Consider the following 27600-nt stretch of genomic DNA (forward strand, 5'->3'; position numbering starts at 1 on the left):
TGGTGCAGAAAATAAAACACTGCAAATCTGCGCATTTTTTTCCGCAGCATGTGCACACCAATTACTAATTTCCCATTGACTAACATTGCTTGTGCACTACACTGCGGATTTGATGCAATTCCACGCTGCATAAACGCATCAAAATCCACGTGTGCAGATAGTCTAAAGGTGTTCTCCACTGTTTGGCAAGTACATTAGCTAGAATTCTAACAGAAATTACGCATAACAGTGGAAAAAACAGCTTATGCCAAAATTTTCTGTGTTGTGTACACTTTATACAGGTGTAGAAAGTGATTAGGAAACAAAAAGTTGTATCTAAAAAGAGTTGTAAATTGCACTAGTTTGTAGAATGAAGCACAGCACCAAATATTAGTGCAAGTATGCCAGAGGTAGTATAAGATAGGAGAGTGGCTGACATACCAAGCAAGATGCAACAAATTTATTTCACTTAAGTATTGCACACATTGGAGTAGATTTAGCAAAACTAATTTGTAGGAAGTACAAACTAGACAGTCGTAAAATGTGCTAGATTTACAAAAGTTGTTCATGCTGCTTAATTTGAATATTGTCTTATCTACGTTTACATCACATATTAATTGGCTTACTTTGTGCAACAAAGGTGCACCACAATTCTGGAGCATTTTTTGGCGAGACTCCTTTTCAGTGAGTCCAAGCATCCTTGTCGCGCAAGTTGCAAAAAGTGTCTGAAACGCATAAGTATGGTGAAGGTCATGAAAGAGAAGTGTCTTGCTGTAAAATACTCCAGAATTATGGCGCATTTAGCTTGATAAATATGCACCATTGTGCCCGACAGGTCTAGTTCTAACTTTAGTGTAGAAGTAATAAATCATTCTGCAGAATATTGCTTAGTCATGTAGGAATAATAAGATTTTCTTATCACACATACTAAATATTTGATCAGAGTATAGATCAAACCCATACAGATCGTTTGAACAGTTGAACTTGATCATCACATTGCCATTTCAACTAATGTGTGTATGTAAATGACAATGTTATTTACGTTTAATTACACTATGTGCAGAATTATTAGGCAAGTTGTATTTTAGAGGATTATTTGTATTATTGATCAACAACTGTGTTCTCAATCAACCCAAAAGACTCATAAATATCAAAGCTTAATATTTTTGGAAGTTGGAGTGGTTTTTTTTTCGATTTGGTTATCTCAGGAGGATATATGTTTGTGCAGGTAACTATTACTGTGCAGAATTATTAGGCAACTTAATAAAAACCAAATATATCCCCATCTCACTTGTTTATTTTCACCAGGTAAACCAATATCACTACACAAAATTTAGAAATAAACATTTCTGACATGCAAAAACAAAACCCCCCAAAATTAGTGACCAATATAGCCACCTTTCTTTATGATGGCACTCAACAGCCTTCCATCCATAGATTATGTCAGTTGCTTGATCTGTTTACGATCAACATTGCGTGCAGCAGCCACCACAGCCTCCCAGACACTGTTTCGAGAGGTGTATTGTTTTCCTTCCCTGTAGATCTCACATTTTATGAGGGATCACAGGTTCTCAATGGGGTTCAGATCAGGTGAACAAGGGGGGGCATGTAATTATTTTTTCTTCTTTGAGACCTTTACTGGCCAGCCACGCTGTGGAGTAGTTGGAGGCATGTGATGGAACATTGTCCTGCGTGAAAATCATGTTTTTTCTTGAACGATACCGACTTCTTCTTGTACCACTGCTTGAAGAAGTTGTCTTCCAGAAACTGGCAGTAGGTCTGGGAGTTGAACTTCACTCCATCCTCAACCTGAAAAGGTCCCACAAGTTCATCTTTGATGATACCAGCCCATACCAGTACCCCACCTCCGCCTTGCTGGCGTCTGAGTCAGAGTGTAGCTCTCTGCCCTTTACTCATCCATCCATCTGGCCCATTCATCTGGCCCATCAAGAGTCACTCTCATTTCATCAGTCCATAAAACCTTTGAAAAGTCAGTCTTAAAATATTTCTTGGCCCAGTCTTGATGTTTTATCTCATGTTTCTTGTTCAAATGTGGTCATTTTTCAGCCTTCCTTACATTGACCCTGAGTATCACACACCTTGTGCTTTTTGTTACTCCAGTAACATTGCAGCTCTGAAACATGGCAAATCTGGTGGCAAATGGCATCTTGGCATCTTAATGCTTGATTTTCCTCAATTCATGGGCAGTTATTTTGCGCCTTTTTTGCCCAACACGCTTCTTGCGACCCTGTTGGCTATTTGCCATGAAACGCTTGATTGTTCGGTGATCATGCTTTATCCCTCTGCAAGACATCTCACAATTTTGGACTTTTCAGAGCCCGTCAAATCTTTCTTCTGACCCATTTTGCCAAAAGAAAGGAAGGTGCCTAATGATTAAGCACACCTTATATAGGGGTTTGATGTCATTAGACAACACCCCTCCTCATTACAGAGATGCACATCACCTGATTTACTTAATTGGTAGTTGGCTCTCAAGCCTGAACAGCTTGGAGTAGGACAACATGTATAAACAGTATCATGGGATCAAAATACAACTTGCCTAATAATTCTGCACACAGTGTATATTGTCAGGTTAGATGGTCAAAGCTATTCACCTATTTTTATTGATAAAAAGATTAGGTAGTAACCACTAAATGAGTCCTTAACAGGATAAAGGCAAATCAGGTAAAAAAATTAATAGCTTATAGCTTTCCCTTTAATAAAGGGCTTTTTTCATACACAAGCTGTCTTTCCATGGAAGCTGTATCTGAATCATAGCATCCAGACGCTTCGGCGGTGATGACAGGACACAAATCTTGTTCACTCCATCTAAGAAGATGCCAAAAGACAATATTTTAAAATTTGTTGCAAACATTCATTCTTGTTTTCATGCCCCTAGACCAAGGGTGGGCAATTAATTTTCTCAAGGTGTCGCTTGACTGTTGTGGAGGGATGAAATTAATTCTGCTCACATATTAACATATTGATTATTATTGTTTTATATTAATTGTATTATTTAATATTAACCCCTTTACCCCCCAAGCCTGTTTGCACCTTCATGACCAAGCCAAATTTTACAATTCTGACAAGTGTCACTTTATGAGGCAATAACTCTGGAACGTTTCAACAGATCCCACTGGATTCGGAGACAGTTTTTTTTTGTGTCATATTGTACTTCATGATAGTGGTAAAATTTCTTCAATATGACTTGTGTTTATTTGTGGAAAAAAACCTGAATTTTGTTGAAAATTTTGAAACCTCCGCAATTTTCAAACTTTTAATTTGTATGCCCTTAAATCAGAGTTATTTCACACAAAATAGTTAATAAATAACATTTTTCATATGTCTACTTTACATCAGCACAGTTTTTTAAACATTTTTTTTGTTAGGAAGTTATTTATTTTACTCATTTATATAGCGCCATTAATTCCACAGCGCTTTACAAACATTATTGGCACTGTCCCCATTGGGGCTCAGAATCCAGAATCCCTATCAATATGTCTCTGGAAGTTATAAGGGTTAAAAAGTTGACCAGCGATTTCTCATTTTTCAACAAAATTTACAGAACCATTTTTTTTTAGGGACCACGTGACATTTGAAGTGATTTTGGGAGGTCTATATGGCATAAAATATCTACAAGTGATACCACTATACCCCTAAGGCTATGTGCACACGTTGTGGATTGTATGCGTTTTTGCAGCGTTTTTTCTCCGCTAAACAATTACACAACACAACCCATTGAATTCAATGGGATTCTGCAATGCTGTGCTAATGCTGTGTATTTTTCCACGGCGGAATCGCATAGCGGAAAAATACGCAGCATGATCATTCTTTGTGCAGAATCGCGGCGAATCCACACATATAGGAATGCAATGATACGCTTACTTTCCGCATGGGGCTATGCCCACCATGCGCAAAGTAAGCGGATCATGTGCGGATGGTACCCGGGTGTGGAGGAGAAGAGATTCTCCTCCAGGCCCTGGGAATAAAAAATAGTTAATACTCACCTTCTGATGGCCCCCGGATCCAGCCCAGGCCTTAGCGATGCTCCCGGCAGCTCCCGTTCCTAGTGAGGCCTTGCGACGTTGACCTGTGATAACTTAGCGGTTTCACGTGATGCTACGTCATCTGGAGTCATTGTTGCAAGTCATCGCTGGGAAAAGGAGTTGCCGGGAGGATTGCGAGGATCGGGAAGGCTGCGGGGGCCACCAGAAGGTGAGAATATCACAATTTTTCATTTTCTAAATTATTTTTAACATTCTATCTTTTACTATTGATGCTGCATAGGCAGCATCAATAGTAAAAAGTTGGTCACACTTGTCAAACACTATGTTTGACAAGTGACTATCCTGTCAATCAGTTTTCCAGGCGCTTGGAAAACGCTAGCATTCTGCAAGCTAATTACGCTTGCGAAACGCTAGTGTTTAGCGGGAATACACATGCCAATTCCACATGCGTATTTCCCGTGGCAGGGAGCTGCGGAATCACAGCGGAAATTTCCGTGGCAATTCCGAACGTGTACACATAGCCTTAAGGTGCTCAAAACCGCATTCAAGAAGCTGATTAACTCTTCTTGTGCTTCACAGGAATTTTTGAAATGTGGAAGGAAAAAATGAACATTTAATTTTTTTTCCACAAAAATTTCACTTTAAAGGGAATTGGTCTCCAGTTTTTTGGCTTATCAACTAAAAATATCATCTAACATTCCTCAACTACTTGTGAAACCCCCTGACTCCCCATGAATCCCCAATAAAAACCTTTTATATTGCTCTCGCGCTGTATGGAAATATCCTTGGTCCGGTCCAATGGGCGTTGGTTCTGGTCCCTCTCTCCACCTCAAATCGGCATGCTGTACGCATTCCGTTCTGTGAATAGTGTTGTTCACGTACAGTTCCTACGCGAGCGCCTTCAAATTGCCTCCTGCGCATGCGCAGTATGCTTTGCCCAACTGTGGGCAAAGCCGAGGAGCATTAGTGCGCATGCGCCGGTGAACTATGTCCTGGAAAACAGCGAAAGACTTCCGGGACATAGTACTTACGGCGCATGCGCACTAATGCTTTTCGGCTTTGCCCAGCCCACAGTTGGGCCAAGCATACTGCGCACACGTGAGAGGCCATTTCAATGAGCACGTAAGGCAACTCTATGGGATCTGTGATATTCACAGCTCACACAATATGTACAGCAAGCCAAGGAGGAAAGGGGGGGAGGAGAATAAGCCCCGCCCATCGGACCGGACTGAGGAGATTTACATACACCACAGGGGAGCTAAAAACGGTATTTATGCATCAAAGCCCCACCTTTGATGCATAAGTCCGGGGTTATCAAAAGTACTGCTATAATGCTTATGTGACAATAAATTGAATAATATTTTTACATCATATCACAAAAAATGGGTGACAGATTCCCTTTAAACCCAAATTTTGTTATTTTCTCAAGGGTAACAGCAAAAAAAATGGACAGCGAAATTTGTTGTTCAATTTCTCCTGAGCATAGTGATACCCCATATGTGGGGGAAAACCACTGTTTGGGTGCATGCAGGGCTCGGAAGGGAAGGAGCGCCATTTGACTATCTGAATGCAAAATTTGCTGGAATAATTAGCTGACGCCTTGTCTCGTTTGGAGAGCCTCCTGATGTGTCTAAACAGTGGAAACCCCCCACAACCCACAAGTGACACCATTTTGGTAACTAGATCCCTCAGCGAACTTATTTAGATGTGCGGTGAGCACCTTGAATCCCCAGGTGCTTCTCAGAGGTTTATAACATTGAGCCATGAAAATGAAAACAAAAACAAAAAAACCTTTTCCCCACAAAAATGTTTTTAGCACAAAATTTTGTATTTTCATAAGGGTAACAGGAGAAATTTCACAACAAATTGTATATTGCGATTTCTCCTGAGTATGGCGATACCCCATATTTTGGGGAAAACTACTGTTTGGGTGAACAGCAGGGCTCAGAAAGGAAGGAGTGACGTTTTGGAATGCAGACTTTGATTGAATTGTGTGCGGGTGTCAAGTCGTGTTGGAAGAGCCCCGGTGTGAAAACCTCAACAAGTGACAGCATTATGGAAAATAAACCCCTCAAGAAATGTATCTAGATGTGTGGTTAGCACCTTGAACCACAAGTTCTACACAGAATTTTACAACGCTGATCTGTAGAAATGAAAAGTAATGTAACAGGAGAAAATTGACCCCAAAATTCGTTGTGCAATTTCTCCTGAGTACAAGCCCTATATGTGGTCGAAAACTACTTTTGAGGCGTAGTGCAAAGCTCAGAAGGGAAGAAGTGCCATATTGGAGTTCAGATTTTGCTCAAATGGTTTGAGGGTGCCATGTCACATTGGCAGAGCCCAAAGAATTCATCTAGGGGTGCAGTGACCATATTTATACCACATGTGCATCACAGATTTTTATACTATTGGGCAGTGAAAAAGGAATTACATTTTTATCATTAATATGTTGTTTTAGCTCAAAGTTTGTAATTTTTCTAAGGGCTAATAGGAAAAAATGGACCTTAGTTTGTTACAAAAATTTCTCCTGAGTACGACAATACCCTATATATAAACGGGAAATACTTTTCAGACACAATGCAAAGCTCAGAAGGGAAGGGGCACCATTGCAGATATTACTGTTATGGTTTGTGGGTGCCATGACCCTCATAAGTGAACAATTTTACAAAATACACCTCTTGATGAATTAATCTAGGGTTACAGTGATCATATTGACACTACAGGTGTGTCACAGAATTTTATAGCATTGGGCTATGAAGAAAAAAAAATTAAATTTTTAACTACCAAAATTTTGTTGTATCCCCAGATTTTACATTGTTACAAGGAGAAATCGGTAAAAATGGCACCAAAATGTGTCCCCCTGTTTCTGCTGAATGTAGAAATGCCCCATGTGTGGCTGTTCAGTATTGCTTAGCCGTACGGAGAGACTTGGGACGGAGTGCAATTTGCCTCCTGGAGAGCAGACTTTCCAAGAATAGTTTGCAGACTCCGTATACAGAGCCCCTAAGTGCTAGAAGAAAAGAATCCCCCAAGTGACTCCATTTTGGAAATTATACCCCTTTGGGAATTTATCTACAGGTGGAGTGACGATTTTGACTCCATGGGCATTTTCCAGAAACACGAAGCAGTGGATGTTACTGAGTAAATTGCAAACTGATATTGTACTGACCAGAATGTTGAGGTGTCCAGCTCATGCTTCTGGAGACATGCACCTGTAATTTGAGTGGTTGTCATTGCTACAGATTTTGGAGAGCAGAAGTCGCTGGATTTGTTTAGGGGTGTGAGGAGCTATAGCGCTTTTCCAGAGCTTTTGTGCTAGCAGTAACGTTGAGGCACCCTATAATTCCATTGACAGGCGGCGGACCTGAGTGAGGACTTGCATTTTCTGTTCCTTTTTTATCTTTTTTTTTTTTTTTTTTACAAATTTTACATAATGTATGGGATCACATTTATCCTGCGTTCTACACTGAGCACTTAATTTAGGGTTGCCATCTAAATCGCCAAGTGACGCTATTCAGATGAAAACCCTGAGGGATCCACTCACTCTAATAGGCAGCAGAGTTCTTCTGGACGCCTTCTGGCATTATCCAGCAGTGTCCTTATTTTCAGAAGTGCACAAAACTGGCAGACCGCGTTTTTATGCATGCCGAAAAAGACTTACAAAGCCGAGTCGTAGGACAGACAGTTACAACAGTGCCTCCATCTGCCTTGTTAAAGGGAATCTTCCTCTGGAGGTTCCGTGTGAATCACGTATTTCAGAGAATTACATGGAAACCCCGGTGTAAGCCCTCAGCGCAGAGCACAGGATAAATGTGCGCTGAGCCTTACTGCGCGATCTTTGGGAGGCAGAATGAAAAGATGGATTTTTGGTGCTCACCATAAAATCTCTTTCTTGGAGCCTTCATTGTAAGACACATGTAAGCATGGGTATATGCTGCTGTCACTAGGAGGGTGACACAAGGCAAAAAAAAAAAGAATTAGCTCCTCCTCAGCAGTATACACTCACCGACAGACAAGTTTGTCAGTTAGTGAAAAATCAGTAGAAGCAACCATAGAAACCAAAATAAAAAAAAAACAGGCCCAACCGAAGGCACAAAACAGGGAGGGTGCTGTGTCCCCCAATGAAGACTCCATGAAAGATTTTACAGTGAGTACCAAAAATCCACCTCTTTATCATTTCATTTGGGGACACAGGTAACCATTGAACATCCTAAAGCAGTCCCAAGGTAGGGGATAAATTAGCTCTTGAAAACTCAGGTTGGACGGCGGATGACTGCCGTCTGCAAAACCTTTTTCTTTCCAGGCTGGAATCTGCACCGAAGTGTATGTATGTATTCGGTAAAACCTCATAAAAGTGTGAAGGGAAGACCTGGTAGCTACCTTGCAAATTTGAGATGCAGAGTCTTGGAGACCAACGGCCCAGGAGGCTCCGCCTGGGAGGGGTGAGCCCTTACCCCCAAGGGGGTGGTCTGCCCTTATCCTGATATACCTCCAAGATAGCAGAATGAATCCAGCGAGCGATGGTAGATTTAGAGCCTGGAAGACCCTTACGACAACTCTCAGTTACGACAAACAAAGAATCAGAGCCCCGAAAAGGAGCTGTCCTAGAGAGGTAGGAACGAAGAGCTCAGACCAGATCAAGTTTGTGGAGAGACCTTTCCAGATGATGAACTGGGGAATACCAAAGGGAAGTCAGAACTATATTCTCATTGAAGTGGAAAGAAGAAACTACTTTCGGAAGGAACCGATCTGGGAACTATTTTGTCTTCATGGATAACAAGAAAATGAGAATAACAGGAAAGCGTTGCCAGTTATGAAACTCATCTGATTGAAGTGATAGACACCAAGCGAAGTTGTAATGTCCTGGATGGGCTTGAACAGAGAGTGCTAAAGAGCACATAGGGTCAAGTTAAGGTACCATGGATCTACCGGATGCTGATAAGGTGGAGCCAGATGAGCAACACCCTTGAGCAAAGTCTTGACCTGGGGCCGAGATGCCAGATCCTTCTGAAACAGAACAATAAAGAAAAAAATAAAGATTATTAGAGATGGCGGAGACTTGACACTTAAGAGTGCAGAGGGAAAGCTTGGGAGTCGAGGCCAGACTGGAGAAAGCCCAGGATGGCTGGAAGTAAGAAGGACATGGAGAGGACTGATTGTCTTCACACCAGCGGAAATAGGCCCTCAAGGTTCTATGATACATTCGAGAAGCTGAGGGCTTTCTCACACAGATAATTGTCTGTATGACCGGAGGTTAAAATCCTGCTTTCTTCAGAACGGCGGCCTCAACGGCCTTGCCTTTAAATTCAGCAAATGAAAATTCTGGTGGAAGAGGGGACCCTACGAAAGGAGATGGATGATCTGGAAGTTTGCAGGGGGTGTCCATAATCATGTTTACTAGTTCTACGAACCAGGCCCGTCTGGGCCAGTCTGGAAAATTACGCAGATTATAATATGCCCTGACGGAGGAGTTTTGCCCAGGCGGAAACCGATTTGGCCATCCATGTGGAAGCAAATGCAAGGCAGAGGGATGCACCAGCGGCCTCGAAGACAGATTTGGCTACAGCCTCAATCTGTCTGTCAGTGGAATCCTAAAGGGAGGAGCCATCAAGAAGGGACAAGACCATCTTGGCGGATAGTCATGAAACAGGCGGATCAACAGCGGGTGACTCTGACCACTTAGTGACAAGATGTGTGTGAAAGGGATATAGGATATCCATTTGTTTTCTCTACCTGAAAACAGTTTCTCCAGATGTTCCCAGTGTTTCAAGAATATCCCTTCAAACTCCTTATGATTGAGGGCGTTTCACTCTATTAAAGACAGAGTGATCCTGAGGAGAACCCTTGTCGTCTTTAACATTAAGGGCTTGGTAAACTGCGGATATAAGGCTGTCAACCATATCCTGGGTCTTGGTGGTCTGGTCCTGGTCGTGCTCGGAATTTGAACCGGCTTCAGACTCTGACCCCAGGGCCACCTATAAAGAGGCATGGGATATTGAGTGCAACATAGAGGATATGAAAGGGGATGGAGAGCTGGATGAGGAGCATGAATATGCCCACTTCTTAGATTTAACCCTTGATCTGCCCTTGGGAAAGTGGTGATGGTGTGCCTGTGAATCCTCTAGAGGAGCGATCGGGGCACTGGTGGCAACAGGTAGGTTACGAAGACATTCAAGGACCTGGACCAGGTACTGAGAAAACTCGGTGAGGTCCGACACAGACAGAGATAGCCACAGCCCACTCTGGGGGAGGGGGTGTGGACATGTCCTGGGCAGCGGAGGGTTCCTGTGATGCCAACTGTCATGATATGTACTTTTGCCCTGTCCTGTATTTGAATAATATGCCATTTGATGTATGTAACTGTTCTCTGGTTTCTATTAGCTGTAATTTATGTATTTTCTTGGCTGGGAGTTCACCTGTAACAATGTCTCCTTCCCCCAATACTTGCAGCCCTAAGCTCTAATGTAATTAAGCTTTGTCAACATCACTAGTGGAGGAATAGCCATTCTTCCTCACAGCAGGTGGCTAGTCATATGTACATACTAGATAGCCTAAGCGGAGCCGACCAGTCTAGAATCTTCTGGTGGACTCAACCATTGAATAGAAGGTGTGACCCCTACCCCTGCATGGGCGGATCCCAGGAGCCCAGACAATCCATTCTTATTTTGAGATCAGATGTGAGTTGATCCTTGAAGGAGAAGGAGTGGGGATTCTTAGCTGAGGCAAGACCCCATGTCCATCTGGGACTGCGGAAGCGAACGGGGCGAGACTTGAGCTGAGGACATATCTCGTCATTCGTGAGATTGTTTTGGGATCCATTGGACTAATTGTGGACTATTGCTTTGTTACCTGGCACAAGGATTATCGGGAGGTGCCCCTGAACCTGTTCCATTGGACTAATTGTGGACTCTGTAGATCTACCTGCATGTGCTGTTCCAGCGTTCTTGATAATAAATCTGTGGAATCATCCCTTGGCCTATTGTCCCTTCTTGCTCTGCCGTACACCCCGTCACAAACTGGTGGCAGCAGTGGGATCAGAGCAGAAGGAATGGAGGACAACGGCCCATCAACATCGAGAACCAGCACCACAGAGTACAAGAACTGGAGTTTGGGGAGCCTACAATCAAAGGCCCGGGAAGTAGGAGTCCGTTTTAAAGGACTCTCCAAGGAGCAGCTAATTGAGGCTTTGGAAGGAGTTCACCTGCAAGATGACGCTGAGGAAGGATCCTCACAGCAAATGGAGGAAAGACTGCAGCCGGAGGTAAATACCCAAAAAAGTCAGTGGGTTGTGTGGTACGAGGAGGAGTTGGCATTGCTGGGAGAAGAGGCCACCATGGACGATAAGAGGGAGGCCATTCACAGAGCTCAGGAGAGGGAGGCCATTCACAGAGCCGAGGAGAGGGAGGCCATTCACAGAGCCGAGGACAGAGCTCAGGAGATGGCATTGCTGGAGAGGCAGATCGCTTTGGAAGCAGCTAGAAGCTCCAGACAGACTGTAACCCCAGCACCCACCATGAGGGAACTCCCCAGAGTGTCCCGCAAAGACTTCAAGCCCTTTAATGAGGCTGCAGGCGACATTGAGGGCTTCTTCCAGGACTTTGAGCATCAGTGTCGATTAATGGAAGTCCCGGAAAGGGAGCGAGTCCGACATCTGGTGGGGCTCTTAGAGGGTGGAGCTGCCGCAGCCTATAGAGCTATGGACCCTCGGGGAAACTGTGAGTATGCGGAGATTAAACGGACTATTCTAGAACATTATGCTGTTACCCCAGACACTTACAGGACTCAGTTCCGTACTTTAGCCTGTGATGAGGAAGTGTCTTTCAAGATGTATGCCCACAGACTCAAACAAATATGTCATCGCTGGCTAGAGGCAGAGGAGGCCTTAACCTGGGAGACCTTTCTCCAGGTTATCCTAAAAGAGCAGTTTTACTTCAAGTGCCCTGCTGAGATCCGGGAATGGGTGCGTGAGAGGAGACCAGCCACTGTGGAGGAAGCTGCAGCTCTAGCTGATGAGGCTCTCACCATCAAGCCTCAGTGGAGGGTTCTGATGGAGGATGGAGAGAGGCCTACCAGCTCCACAACACCGGTGGCCCCCTGTTCTTCTGTCCCCATTGTTCCCCGTTCCTCTAAGCCACCACCTCATGCTGATACCCGTGTAAATGTGCCTCCAGTTGCTCCAGTTGTTTTCTGGAATACGACGAGGAGAGGAAGTAGCAGAGCGCAGGTGTTATGGTTGTGGGCATCTGGGGCATCTGCAGGCCTCATGCCTAGCCAGCTCATGTAGAAGTCGTCCTCAAACCCCTACAGCACCTTCAGGTGGGAGCCGGCCTCCAGGTTCCCTTACCCCTCGCCCAAGAGGACGCCTTGGATGGAGTGAGACCCAGCAGAGATGCTATCGATGTGGACAGCCAGGGCATCTGCAAGCCTCCTGCCCAGCTGTTCAAATGAGGATTAATCCTGTACCCAGTCGTATTATTAATTATGTACACCCAAGTGCCATGGAGCACGACGTGTCACCACTACGTGAGAACTGGCCTAGTGCCTCACCCACCCATGTTGCACCACTAGGAGTTTATGGTGTGCGACCTGCAGCTATGACGACTTCTGCTCATCGAGGTAAGCACTTGCAGGAGGTCGTGCTGGATGGACAGAGACTTATTGGATTTTGTGACTCAGGGGCTTTCCTCACACTGGCTGATCCCCGAGTGGTTCGGCCTGAGGCAATCCATCGAGGACCTGGGATTGTCATTGAACTGGCTGGTGAACAATGGAGGACTATTCCCACAGCCACTGTGGATCTGAACTTTGGTTTTGGGGTCAGGCGATGTGTGGTTGGGGTGATGGGTGGTCTGCCTGCAGATGTTCTCCTGGGCAATGATGTGGGAGAGCTACGATACCAATTCGTGGCTGCATGAAGCCACATGTAAGTTACACTCTGCCTGTGTGTACTTAACCAGCGACCTGTAGAGGTCCCTAGTACGTACACAAATTGGGAGGGGAAGGGATTGTCATGATATGTACTTTTGCCCTGTCCTGTATTTGAATAATATGCCATTTGATGTATGTAACTGTTCTCTGGTTTCTATTAGCTGTAATTTATGTATTTTCTTGGCTGGGAGTTCACCTGTAACAATGTCTCCTTCCCCCAATACTTGCAGCCCTAAGCTGTAATGTAATTAAGCTTTGTCAACATCACTAGTGGAGGAATAGCCATTCTTCCTCACAGCAGGTGGCTAGTCATATGTACATACTAGATAGCCTAAAGGCCCCTTCACATTTAGCGACGCTGCAGCGATACCGACAACGATTCGGATCGCTGCAGCGTCGCTGTTTGGTCGCTGGAGAGCTGTCACACAGACCGCTCTCCAGCGACCAACGATGCCGGTAACCAGGGTAAACATCGGGTAACTAAGCGCAGGGCCGCGCTTAGTAACACGATGTTTACCCTGGTTACCATGCTAAAAGTAAAAAAAAACAAACACTACATACTTACCTACAGCCGTCTGTCCTCCAGCGCTGCGCTCTGCTTCTCTGCTCTCCTCCTGTACTGTCTGGGAGCCGGAAAGCAGAGTGGTGACGTCACCGCTCTGCTTTCCGGCTCACAGCCAGTACAGGAGGAGAGCAGAGCACAGCGCTGGAGGACAGACAGCGGTAGGTAAGTATCTAGTGTTTGTTTTTTTTTACTTTTAGCATGGTAACCAGGGTAAACATCGGGTTACTAAGCGCGGCCCTGCGCTTAGTTACCCGATGTTTACCCTGGTTACCAGTGAAGACATCGCTGGATCGGTGTCACACACGCCGATCCAGCGATGTCCACGGGAGATCCAGCGACGAAATAAAGTTCTGGACTTTCTTCAGCGACCAACGATCTCCCAGCAGGGGCCTGATCGTTGGTCGCTGTCACACATAACGATTTCATTAACGATATCGTTGCTACGTCACAAATAGCAACGATATCGTTAACAATATCGTTATGTGTGAAGGTACCTTAAGCGGAGCTGACCAGTTGATCCTTGAAGGAGAAGGAGTGGGGATTCTTAGCTGAGGCAAGACCCCATGTCCATCTGGGACTGCGGAAGCGAACGGGGCGAGACTTGAGCTGAGGACATATCTCGTCGTTCGTGAGATTGTTTTGGGATCCATTGGACTAATTGTGGACTATTGCTTTGTTACCTGGCACAAGGATTATCGGGAGGTGCCCCTGAACCTGTTCCATTGGACTAATTGTGGACTCTGTAGATCTACCTGCATGTGCTGTTCCAGCGTTCTTGATAATAAATCTGTGGAATCATCCCTTGGCCTATTGTCCCTTCTTGCTCTGCCGTACACCCCGTCACACCAACATGGTAGGATTGCAGGATTGGCAGTAGGCCCATGCCTGACCTGTGGGCCACTTTCTTTTATAAATGGAGCAGGCGTAGCGAATGATAGTGGGGGAATGGGAGAGAGACTCCCCAGGTCGGGGCATATGCGAAGGCCTGGGGAATACTGCTGAGGATGGCCCCTAACAAGAAAAAAGTAGCCTGGACAGAGCCTACCTGGTCCTAGAAGAGTGGTAATCCTGGACAGTGTTGAGTAGAAAGGCGCTGAGGAAAGAGGCTGGTCTGCAGGGAAGCAGCTGTAGTTAAACGCTGACTGTAGCTAGGTGCTGAGGAAGGAAGCACAGTTCTGATGGCTGGCGTCCTGCCGACAGCCAGAAGAAATGTCACCGGGGCTGGCGTCCTGTTGCCTGACAGAACAGCATGGAGAAGGAGTGGAGCGGCAAGGCTGTGCTGAGATCACAGCTTTAAGCCTGCGTCGCCAATAGGAGAGAAGAGGAAGGGATGTGCCCGAACCTTCCCGATGATTGGATAGATGGTCAGGGGACGTCTGTTAAGAAACATGTGCTATGATAGGAGCGTTTGAAAAAAAAATGATGACAGGGGGAGGGGAGGGCTGTCAGAGAATAAAAAAAAAAAGAGGGCGCTATTACAAGCACGGCTGGGGCGAGAATATTTGAAAATGGAGTTGCTCAGAGCATCGGAAGGATCTCCGAAGCACACCTGCCACTTGTGAAGGAAGAGGGACAGTACCTGCACGCCTGCTAAATGCTGCCATTGCAGGATTTAGGGGGTTAAAGTACAGGGGGCGATGGAGCACCACTTCGGCACTGAGTGCCTCATGTCAGCTGTCAGAATCAGTTGACAGACAGAGTCGATCACGTGCGCACAACCTCTGAGCGCAAAATCGCCTGACCGCACTCAATACATCCAAGGTCGATATGTACCAGCCGACTAAAACGTACTGATTACGTCCAAGGACGGTAAGAGGTTGAGCAGACTTAAGGGTGCTGGCATCCCCCTAAATATGGTATGAGCTCTGACACAGCCCCCCTGTATATAGTATGAGCCCCTACACAACCCCCATATAAATTATGACCCCCCCACACATTCCCGCTATACAGTATGAGCCCCCATAGACTAATTATATATATATATAAATATATATATATATATATTTATATATAAACTAGATGGCATCCCGATTCTAAAGAATCGGGAGTCTAGAATCCATATATACTTTATTTATTCAAATGTAAGAATAATACAATTAATAAATAATAGTAAGAAAGAACAAAAATAATAGGCAGTATATGGAGAAAACACCAAACAAAAGTTCAAAATTGGTGTGAAAATGTCACTGAACCACTTCACAACTAAATATATATAGTTTTGGTAAATGGTATTATCATTTTTTTGACGAAATTCGGCAGGAGCTTGAAGAGCAACGTCACTGGGCCCGCCTCCACGCAGTAGAAACTTGCTGTGAGGTAAAAATTCAAAAATCACACCAAAATGGCGGGCGGAGTGTGTCACAGTACGGCACGTTTCTGATTGGTCGCTCGCAGCAGGCGGCAACCAATCAGACACTGGACACTGTTGACGTCACTTATCTCCGGACATTAGCTCCGGACATTAGCTCCGGACATTAGCTCCGGACAAAGCCACGGAAGTTGGCACAAATTGCAGGAAGTAGTATTCTAGGCAATTATATATTAGATATATACATACAGTACAGACCAAAAGTTTGGACACACCTTCTCATTTAAAGATTTTTCTGTATTTTCATGACTATGAAAATTGTACATTATTATTATTATACATTTTTATAGCGCCATTTATTCCATGGCGCTTTACATGTGAATACGAGGCAAATATAGACAAATACATTAAACATGAGCAGATTACAGGCACACGGGTACATAAGGAGGGAGGACCCTGCCGCGAGGGCTCACAGTCTGCAGGGGATGGGTGATGAAACACTAGGAGAGGGTAGGGCAGGTTGCGCGGTGGTTCAGTAACTTCAGGATCACTGCAGGCTGTATGCTTGTCGGAAGAGATGAGTCTTCAGGTTCTTTTTGAAGGTTTCTATGGTAGGCGAGAGTCTGATGTGTTGGGGTAGAGAGTTCCAGAGTATGGGGCAAGCACGGGAGAAGTCTTGGATGCGGTTGTGGGAAGAAGAGATGAGAGGGGAGTAGAGAAGGAGGTCTTGAGGGGATCGGAGGTTGCGTGTAGGTAGGTACCGGGAGACCATGTCATAGATGTATGGAGGAGAAAGGTTGTGGATGGCTTTGTATGTCATTGTGAGGGTTTTGAACTGGAGTCTCTGGGCGATAGGAAGCCAGTGAAGGGCTTGACATAGGGGAGAGGCTGGGGAATAGCGGGGAGACAGGTAGATTAGTCGGGCAGCAGAGTGTAGAATGGATTGGAGCGGTGCCAGAGTGCTAGAGGGGAGTCCAGAGAGTAGGAGGTTGCAGTAGTCGAGGCGGGAGATGATAAGGGCATGCACTAGCGTTTTTGCGGTGTCGCGGTCAAGGAAAGCACGGATCCGGGAAATATTTTTGAGTTTGAGATGGCAGGAGGAGGCAAGGGCTTGGATATGTGGCTTGAAAGAGAGGGCAGAGTCGAGGATCACCCCGAGGCACCGGGCGTGTGGGACTGGGGAAAGTGAGCAGCCATTGACATTGATGGATAGGTCTGGTGGAGGGGTAGAGTGAGATGGGGGAAAGATGATGAATTCTGTTTTGTCCATGTTCAGTTGTAGAAAGCGAGCAGAAAAGAAGGCTGAAATAGCAGACAGACAGTGCGGGATTTTGGTAAGTAAGGAGGTGAGGTCAGGTCTGGATAGGTGGATCTGCGTGTCATCAGCGTAGAGATGGTACTGCATACCGTGGGATTCTATGAGCTGTCCCAAGCCAAAAGTGTAGATGGAGAAGAGTAGGGGTCCTAGAACAGAGCCTTGAGGAACACCGACTGACAAGGGGCGAAGTGAGGAGGTGGTGTGGGGGAGGGAGACACTGAATGTTCGGTCTGTCAGATATGACGAGATCCAGGAAAGGGCCAAGTCTGTGATGCCAAGAGATGAGAGAATTTGTAGCAAAAGGGAGTGGTCCACAGTGTCAAAGGCAGAAGATAGGTCCAGGAGAAGGAGGACAGAGTAGTGTCGCTTGCTCCTGGCAGTTAGTAGGTCATTGGTGACTTTAGTTAGGGCAGTTTCAGTTGAGTGATGGGAATGTCAGGATTCCCCTGACCGCTGCCACCAATTTGTCACAATTCACACCGTGACCGTCACCCCTACGTCACGGGTCGGGGTGATTTTGGGCCAACAGACGGCTATCACATGTGCAGGGGGGCTTATCTTAGTTATCCCTCCACTGCTAGCAATGTGATGAGAAAACACACACAAGGCTATTAACCTCTTAGTTTACAGCAGGGGCTTATTCTAGGTATCCCACTGCTTTCAATATACCACAAACTGCAGGGATTTATGTATATCCCGCTTACAGTTCCACTTAACACTTGCAGCTCTCTGGCGCCCCCCTTACTCTCAGGTCAGATTAGGTACTGCACCCTGGGTAATTAGTCGCCAGAAAGGCTGCCTGCTATGTACTGGCTATTGGGCACGCTGCAGCGACGCGATAAACTACTCCCACTCAGGCAGGAACAATAATTATCAACGCCACAGTCGCTACTGCATCACTCAACAGTCTGCACACGGTATCGCTGCCACCAGCTTCGATTAAACGGGTCCGAAGCTAGCCCAACACAACAGTAGCGTATTTCCCTTCAGAAGACTTAGGGTACGGTTTAGAACAGGAGGTTTAGAACATTCACACTGAAGGCATCAAAACAATGAATTAACACATGTGAAATTATATACTTAACAAAAAAGTGTGAAACAACTGAAATATGTCTTATATTCTAGGTTCTTCAAAGTAGCCACCTTTTGCTTTGATGACTGCTCTGCACTCTTGACATTTTCTTGATGAGCTTCAAGAGGTAGTCACCGGGAATGGTCTTCCAACAATCTTGAAGGAGTTCCCAGAGATGCTTTTGCCTTCACTCTGCGGTCCAGCTCACCCCAAACCATCTCGATTGGCTTCAGGTCTGGTGACTGTGGAGGCCAGGTTATCTGCCGCAGCACCCCATCACTCTCCTTCTTGGTCAAATAGCCCTTACACAGCCTGGAGGTGCGTTTGGGGTCATTGTTCTGTTGAAAAATAAATGATGGTCCAACTAAACGCAAACCGGATGGAATAGCATGCCGCTACAAGATGCTGTGGTAGCCATGCTGGTTCAGTATGCCTTCAATTTTGAATAAATCCCCAACAGTGTCACCAGCAAAGCACCGCCACACATCACACCTCCTCCTCCATGCTTCACGGTGGGAACCAGGCATGTAGAGTCCATCCGTTCACCTTTTCTACGTCGCACAAAGACACGGTGGTTGGAACCAAAGATCTCAAATTTGGACTCATCAGACCAAAGCACAGATTTCAACTGGTCTAATGTCCATTCTTTGTGTTCTTTAGCCTGTCCTTAGCAGTGGTTTCCTGGCAGCTATTTTACCATGAAGGCCTGCTGCACAAAGTCTCCTCTTAACAGTTGTTGTAGAGATGAGTCTGCTGTTAGAACTCTGTGTGGCATTGACCTGGTCTCTAATCTGAGCTGCTGTAAACCTGCGATTTCTGAGGCTGATGACTCGGATAAACTTATCCTGAGAAGCAGAGGTGACTCTTGGTCTTCCTTTCCTCATGTCAGCCAATTTCTTTGTAGCGCTTGATGGTTTTTGCCACTGCACTTGGGGACACTTTCAAAGTTTTCCCAATTTTTCGGACTGACTGACCTTCATTTCTTAAGCCCCCGTCACACACAGCGAGATCGCTAGCGAGATCGCTGCTGAGTCACAAGTTTTGTGACGCAACAGCGATCTCAGTAACGATCTCGGTATGTGTGACACGTAGCAGCGATCAGGCCCCTGCTGTGAGATCGCTGGTCGTGTCGGAATGGCCTGGGCCATTTTTTGATCGTTGAGGTCCCGCTGGGTAGCACACATCGCTGTGTTTGACACCTTACCAACGACCTCGCTGACAGGATGTCCCATTGAATCATCATGAAATAGCATCGTTCTACAGGTCGCTACAGGTCGCTACAGGTCGCCGCATCGCTGCTGTGTCGTTGGTGAGATCTCACTGTTTGACATCTCACCAGCGACCACATAGCGACGCTTGAGCGATCCCTGACAGGTCGTATCGTTGTCGGAATCGCTCAAGCGTCGCTATGTGTGACGGGGCCTTTAAAGTAATCATGGCCACTCGTTTTTCTTTACTTAGCTGCTTTTTTCTTGCTATAATACAAATTCTAACAGTCTATTCAGTAGGACTATCAGCTGTGTATCCACCCAACTTCTGCACAACACAACTGATGGTCCCAACCCCATTTATAAGGCAAGAAATCCCACGTATTAAACCTGACAGGGCACCCCTGTGAAGTGAAAACCATTCCCGGTGACTACCTCTTGAAGCTCATCAAGAGAATGCCAAGAGTGTGCAAAGCAGTCATCAAGGCAAAAGGTGGCTACTTTGAAGAACCTAGAATATAAGACATATTTTCAGTTGTTTCACACCTTTTTCCTAAGTATATAATTCCACATATGTTAATTCATAGTTTTGATTCCTTCAGTGTGAATGTACAATTTTCATAGTAATGAAAATACAGAAAAAATCTGTAAATGAAAAGGTGTGTCCAAACTTTGGGCCTGTACTATAATATATATATATATATATATATATATATATATATATATATATATATATACACACACACACATACACACTATGAGCCTGCACATAGCTCCCTATATACAGGCACAAATCCCATACACATATGAAGGGGGGAAAAAAAAAAAAAACACTGTCACTTCGCTCTCGTTCCTCTGGTGCACGGACTCTCCGTACGGCAGTTATGATGTAGTGATGTCATTGCGTCTGCTGTCTCAGTTGCACACGCTGATTGGTGGAAGACAGAGCCGATGGCTCCATCCCCCACCAATGTATTCACTGGTGTTTACATCCTGAGGATGCAGATGAGACGTGGGAGGCGGCACACAAGGGCCACTGTTTTAAGCCATTGACTGTCTAGGTCCACAGGCTAGACTGAAACAGCCAGAGGGACAGATGGGACCCAGTACTTTTTGTCCATGCCTACTCTAAACCAACACCAGTAGCATTGTTTGGAACTTTTTGAATATTACCTTTGAGCACAGTATACATCTGATTCTTTTGCACCAGCCCAAGCTGCATGGTCCACGAAAAGACAACCTACAATGGTAATGTACCATAATTGTGAGACATGGAAAGTTTAACTGTAAATACATAACTGCATCACATTAGCCAAGAATATTGAACTCTCCCCAATGTCTAGACCAAATAAAAAATGTCTTGGTGGGAAGATCCTAAAAAGCTTCTGCAGTTTCTCTTCTGTGACTGTCTCGTTTGGCACAATCTGACCGTTCCAACTATATTACCAGTTCCAGAACCTCACTAATGGATTGCTGGGGCTTAGGAGTTTGGGCAAGGTGTACAGTAATAATACACTTTGTTCATTTGCACAGTTGCAGGGGACCTTTGGTATCTCTTGCTCATACATGTTAGGTACTTTCAGATAAGACATGCCTTGAACACACAGTTAAATGGAACCACCATCTCTATCTCATCGTACGCCCTCATTGGTATCCTTAACTCCCAGGGTCCTAAAGGGATGATCTCTGCTCTCTACGGACTTCTCTTCTTAACTAAAGTTGATTCTTCTCAGATAGTAGAGGAGGCGAGATGGAGACTCAATTCTGTCATTGTCAGCAAAGGCCTTGCAGGTGTGACTTGTTCACATCTTGTAGCCTAGCCAGCAATTAACAATAAGCTGATCCAGCTTTCTATTATCTACCAAACATAACTGACTCCTGCTCGTCTAACACAAGATGGGCAGTATTCCTTTTGCAGAATGTCCTGACATTCTCTAAATGCCAAATTTTGGCATATGAAATGGTCTTGCTCCCAATATCTATTTTGGATTAAAGGGAACCTGTCACCCCCAAAATCGAAGGTGTGCTAAGCCCACCGGCAACAGGGGCTTATCTACAGCATTCTGTAATGCTGCAGATAAGCCCCCGATGTATCCTGAAAGATGAGAAAAAGAGGCTAGAATACACTCACCCAGGGGCGGTCCTGCTGCGGTTCTGGTCCGATGGGTGACGCGGTCCAGTCCGGGCCTCCCATCTTCTTACGATGACGTCCTCTTCTTCTCTTCATGCTGCGGCTCCGATGCAGGCATACTGATTTGCCCTGTTGAGGACAGAGCAAAGTACTGCAGTGCGCAGGCGCCGGGCCTCTCTGACCTTTACCGGCGCCTGCGCACTGCAGTACTTTGCCCTGTCCTCAACAGGGCAAGCAAAGCACGCCGAAGCCGGAGTGTGAAGACAAGAAGAGGACGTCATCGTAAGAAGATGGGAGGCCCCAGATCGGACCGTGGCATCAATTGGACCGGACCCGCCCACCCAGGTGAGTACAATCTAACCTCTTTTTCTCATCTTTCAGGATACATCGGGGGCTTATCAACAGCATTACAGAATAATGATGCCGGTGGACTTAGCTCACTTTCGATTTTGGGGGTGACAGGCTCCCTTTAACCCCTCTGTGACCTTAGACGTACTATCCCGTCGAGGTGCCCTGGGCTTATCTGACCCTGGACGGGATAGTACGTCATAGCCGATCGGCCGCGCTCACGGGGGGAGCGCGGCCGATCGCGGCCGGGTGTCAGCTGCTTATCGCAGCTGACATCCGGCACTATGTGCCAGGAGCGGTCACGGACCGCCCCCGGCACATTAACCCCTGGCACACCGCGATCAAAGATGATCGCGATGTGCCGGCGGTGCAGGGAAGCACCGCGCAGGGAGGGGGCTCCCTGCGGGCTTCCCTGAGACCCCCGGAGCAACGCGATGTGATCGCGTTGCTGCGAGGGTCTCACCTCCCTCCCTGCTCCCTCCAGCCCCGGATCCAAGATGGCCGCGGATCCGGGTCCTGCAGGGAGGGAGGTGGCTTCACAGAGCCTGCTCAGAGCAGGCACTGTGAAGGCTGCAGCGCTGCATGTCAGATCAGTGATCTGACAGAGTGCTGTGCAAACTGTCACATCACTGATCTGTGATGTCCCCCCCTGGGACAAAGTAAAAAAGTAAAAAAAAAAATTTTCCAAATGTGTAAAAAAAATAAAAAAAATATTCCAAAATAATGAAAAAAAAAAAAAATATTATTCCCATAAATACATTTCTTCATCTAAATAAAAAAAAAAACCAATAAAAGTACACATATTTAGTATCGCCGCGTCCGTAACGACCCGACCTATAAAACTGTCCCACTAGTTAACCCCTTCAGTAAACACCGTAAGAAAAAAAAAAAAAAAAAACGAGGCAAAAAACAACGCTTTATTATCATACCGCCGAACAAAAAGTGGAATAACACGCGATCAAAAGGACAGATATAAATAACCATGGTACCGCTGAAAGCGTCATATTGTCCCGCAAAAAAAGAGCTGCCATACAGCATCATCAGCAAAAAAAAAAAAAGTTATAGTCCTGAGAATAAAGCGATGCAAAAATAATTATTTTTTCTGTAAAATAGTTTTTATCTTATAAAAGCGCCAAACCATAAAAAAATGATATAAATGAGGTATCGCTGTAATCGTACTGACCCGAAGAATAAAACTGATTTATCAATTTTACCAAACGCGGAACGGTATAAACGCCTCCCCCAATAGAAATTCATGAATAGCTGGCTTTTGGTCATTCTTCCTCACAAAAATCGGAATAAAAAGCGATAAAAAAATGTCACGTGCCCAAAAATGTTTTCAATAAAAACGTCAACTCGTCCCGCAAAAAACAAGACCTCACATGACTCTGTGGACCAAAATATGGAAAAATTATAGCTCTCAAAATGTGGTATTGCAAAAAATATTTTTTGCAATAAAAAGGGTCTTTCAGTGTGTGACGGCTGCCAATCATAAAAATCCGCTAAAAAACTCGCTATAAAAGTAAATCAAACCCCCCTTCATCACCCCCTTAGTTAGGGAAAAATAAAAAAAAATGTATTTATTTCCATTTTCCCATTAGGGCTAGGGTTAGGGCTAGGGTTAGGGCTAGGACTAGGGTTAGGGCTAGGGTTAGGGCTAGGGTTAGGGCTAGGGCTAGGGTTAGGGTTAGGGCTAGGGCTAGGGTTAGGGTTAGGGCTAGGGTTAGGGCTAGGGCTAGGGTTAGGGCTAGGGTTAGGGCTAGGGTTAGGGTTAGGGCTAGGGTTAGGGCTAGGGTTAGGGCTAGGGTTAGGGCTAGGGTTAGGGCTAGGGTTAGGGTTAGGGCTAGGGTTAGGGCTAGGGTTAGGGCTAGGGTTAGGGTTAGGGTTGGGGCTACAGTTAGGGTTGGGGCTAAAGTTAGGGTTAGGGTTTAGATTACATTTACAGTTGGGAATAGGGTTGGGATTAGGGTTAGGGGTGTGTCAGGGTTAGAGGTGTGGTTAGGGTTACCGTTGGAATTAGGGTTAGGGGTGTGTTTAGATTAGGGTTTCAGTTATAATTGGGGGGTTTCCACTGTTTCGGCACATCAGGGGCTCTCCAAACATGACATGGCGTCCGATCTCAATTCCAGCCAATTCTGCGTTGAAAAAGTAAAACAGTGCTCCTTCCCTTCCGAGCTCTCCTGTGTGCCCAAACAGGGGTTTACCCCAACATATGGGGTATCAGCGTACTCAGGACAAATTGGACAACAACTTTTGTGGACCAATTTCTCCTGTTACCCTTGGGAAAATACAAAACTGGGGGCTAAAAAATAATTTTTGTGGGAAAACAAAAAGATTTTTTATTTTCACGGCTCTGCGTTATAAACTGTAGTGAAACACTTGGGGGTTCAAAGTTCTCACAACACATCTAGATAAGTTCATTGAGGGGTCTAGTTTCCAATATGGGGTCACTTGTGGGGGGTTTCTACTGTTTAGGTACATTAGGGGCTCTGCAAACGCAATGTGACGCCTGCAGACCAATCCATCTAAGTCTGCATTCCAAATGATGCTCCTTCCCTTCCGAGCCCTCCCATGCGCCCAAACGGTGGTTCCCCCCCACATATCGGGTATCAGCGTACTCAGGACAAATTGGACAACAACATTTAGGGTCCAATTTCTCCTGCTAACCTTGGAAAAATACAAAACTGGGGGCTAAAATATAATTTTTGTGGAAAAAAAAAAATTTTTTATTTGCATGGCTCTGCGTTATAAACTGTAGTGAAATACTTGGGGGTTCAAAGCTCTCACAACACATCAAGATGAGTTCCTTAGGGGGTCTACTTTCCAAAATGGTGTTACTTGTGGGGGGTTTCTACTGTTTAGGTACATTAGGGGCTCTGCAAACGCAATGTGACGCCTGCAGACCATTCCATCTAAGTCTGCATTCCAAATGGCGCTCCTTCCCTTCCGAACCCTCCCATGCGCCCAAACGGTGGTTCCCCCCCACATATGGGGTATCAGCGTACTCAGGACAAATTGGACAACAACTTTTGGGGTCCAATTTCTCCTGTTACCCTAGGGAAAATACAAAACTGGGGGCTAAAAAATAATTTTTGTGGGAAAATTTTTTTTTTATTTTTATGGCTCTGCATTATAAACTTCTGTGAAGCCCTTGGTGGGTCAAAGTGCTCACCACACATCCAGATAAGTTCCTTAGGGGGTCTACTTTCCAAAATGGTGTCACTTGTGGGGGGTTTCAATGTTTAGGCACATCAGTGGCTCTCCAAACGCAACATGGCGTCCCATCTCAATTCCTGTCAATTTTGCATTGAAAAGTCAAACGGCGCTCCTTCCCTTCCGAGCTCTCCCATGCGCCCAAACAGTGGTTTACTGCCACATATGGGGTATCAGCGTACTCGGGACAAATTGGACAACAACTTTTGAGGTCCAATTTCTTCTCTTACCCTTGGAAAAATAAAAAATTGGGGGCAAAAATATAATTTTTGTGAAAAAATATGATTTTTTATTTTTACGGTTCTGCATTATAAACTTCTGTGAAGCACTTGGTGGGTCAAAGTGCTCACCACACCTCTAGATAAGTTCCTTAGGGGGTCTACTTTCCAAAATGGTGTCACTTGTGGGGGGTTTCAATGTTTAGGCACATCAGTGGCTCTCCAAACGCAACATGGCGTCCCATCTCAATTTCTGTCAATTTTGCATTGAAAAGTCAAACTGCGCTCCTTCCCTTCCGTGCTCTCCCATGCGCCCAAACAGTGGTTTACTGCCACATATGGGGTATCAGTGTACTCAGGACAAATTGGACAACAACTTTTGAGGTCCAATTTCTTCTCTTACCCTTGGAAAAATAAAAAATTGGGGGCAAAAATATAATTTTTGTGAAAAAATATGATTTTTTATTTTTACGGTTCTGCATTATAAACTTCTGTGAAGCACTTGGTGGGTCAAAGTGCTCACCACACATCCAGATAAGTTCCTTAGGGGGTCTATTTTCCAAAATGGTGTCACTTGTGGGGGGTTTCAATGTTTAGGCACATCAGTGGCTCTCCAAACGCAACATGGCGTCCCATCTCAATTCCTGTCAATTTTGCATTGAAAAGTCAAATAGCGCTCCTTCCCTTCCGAGCTCTCCCATGCGCCCAAACAGTGGTTTACTGCCACATATGGGGTATCAGCGTACTCAGGACAAATTGGACAACAACTTTTTGGGTCCAATTTCTCCTGTTACCCTTGGTAAAATAAAACAAATTGGAGCTGAAGTAAATTTTTTGTGTAAAAAAGTTAAATGTTCATTTTTATTTAAACATTCCAAAAATTCCTATTAAACACCTGAAGGGTAAATAAACTTCTTGAATGTGGTTTTGAGCACCTTGAGGGGTGCAGTTTTTAGAATGGTGTCACACTTGGGCATTTTCTATCATATAGACCCCTCAAAATGACTTCAAATGAGACGTGGTCCCTAAAAAAAAATGGTGTTGTAAAAATGAGAAATTGCTGGTCAACTTTTAACCCTTATAACTCCCTAACAAAAAAAAAATTGGTTCCAAAATTATGCTGATGTAAAGGAGACATGTGGGAAATGTTACTTATTAAGTATTTTGTGTGACATATCTCTGTGATTTAATTGCATAAAAATTCAAAGTTTGAAAATTGCGAAATTTTCAAAATTTTCGCCAAATTTCCGTTTTTTTCACAAATAAACGCAGGTACTATCAAAGAAATTTTACCACTATCATGAAGTACAATATGTCACGAGAAAACAGTGTCAGAATCACCAGGATCCGTTGAAGCGTTTCGGAGTTATAACCTCATAAAGGGACAGTGGTCAGAATTGTAAAAATTGGCCTGGTCATTGACGTGCAAACCACCCTTGGGGGTAAAGGGGTTAATATTTTTTAGGTTGCTGTTCTCTCTATCAATCCCTATAGTGTGCAAATCTAAACGGTTATTATTTGAGTAGTTAGATGAATAACATTGGCAACATCACACTTTCTCAGGGAAATCTTATTCTTGCCTAGGAAAACAATTGCTCCCTGAAAGATGGCTGAAAAGCCTCCCACAATTGGCAGATGGAAGGCACTGGTTAACACTACTGTTACATATGAGAAAGTTTTCTTTCAGAATAGGGGATGACCAGCTAAATTTCAAAAGGTCTTTTGTCTTCTAACCCTTGACCCTCAAGTAACACACTGGTTAAATATTTTTCTTGTTCTGTTCCTTTTCTATTATATACGCATTTTGCTTTTCTCCTTCCCTCATCTCAACCTAAAGTACTGGGATACCAGAACCCTGTTTTGCTCTTGGCTTGGGTCTCTGATAATCAGTCCTGATCTCTTATCTAACCGGAGAGTCCTTCATATTTCTCTGCTCCATCTATGTGTTAACCCAGGCTGTAATAATATGACTTTTGTTTTGTATAGGTAATCACTTAATTGATCATGTATCTTCTTCTAGCTCATCAAATTCTTTGTTTTGCAACATGTTAAAGCAAACCTGTCAGCAGTTTTGGCGGAAATAAGATACAGCCACTGCCTTTCAGGGCTTATCTACAGCATTCCATAATGCTGTAGATAAGCCCCTGGTCCGACCTGAAAGATAAAAAAAATACGTTTATTATCCTTACCCGGGGAGGCAGTCCGGTCCGGTGGGTGTCCCAGGTACGGGTCCGACACCTCCTTTCTTCTTGTGGTGCCTCCCTCCTGCTTGCTTCATCGCTCCCTGGTATCGTGCTCCTGCGCA

General features: G+C 45.0%; 1 protein-coding gene across 1 annotated transcript in view; it reads right to left on the reverse strand.

Annotated features, from left to right (window-relative positions):
• Nucleotides 1-464: 464 nt before the first annotated feature.
• The window catches only part of LOC138672052 (acyl-CoA dehydrogenase family member 11-like), a 239854-nt gene continuing 212718 nt past the window's right edge, over nt 465-27600 (reverse strand). Inside the window, exons 15-16 of the mRNA XM_069760128.1 lie at nt 20559-20625; nt 465-2808 (exon numbers count right to left, since the gene is read on the reverse strand). Coding sequence (XP_069616229.1) covers nt 2682-2808; nt 20559-20625 — 194 coding nt within the window. The 3' untranslated portion in view covers nt 465-2681. The remainder of the gene's footprint in view (nt 2809-20558; nt 20626-27600) is intronic.

Source organism: Ranitomeya imitator, chromosome 1 (assembly GCF_032444005.1).
Source record: "Ranitomeya imitator isolate aRanImi1 chromosome 1, aRanImi1.pri, whole genome shotgun sequence".
Classification (NCBI taxonomy): domain Eukaryota; kingdom Metazoa; phylum Chordata; class Amphibia; order Anura; family Dendrobatidae; genus Ranitomeya; species Ranitomeya imitator.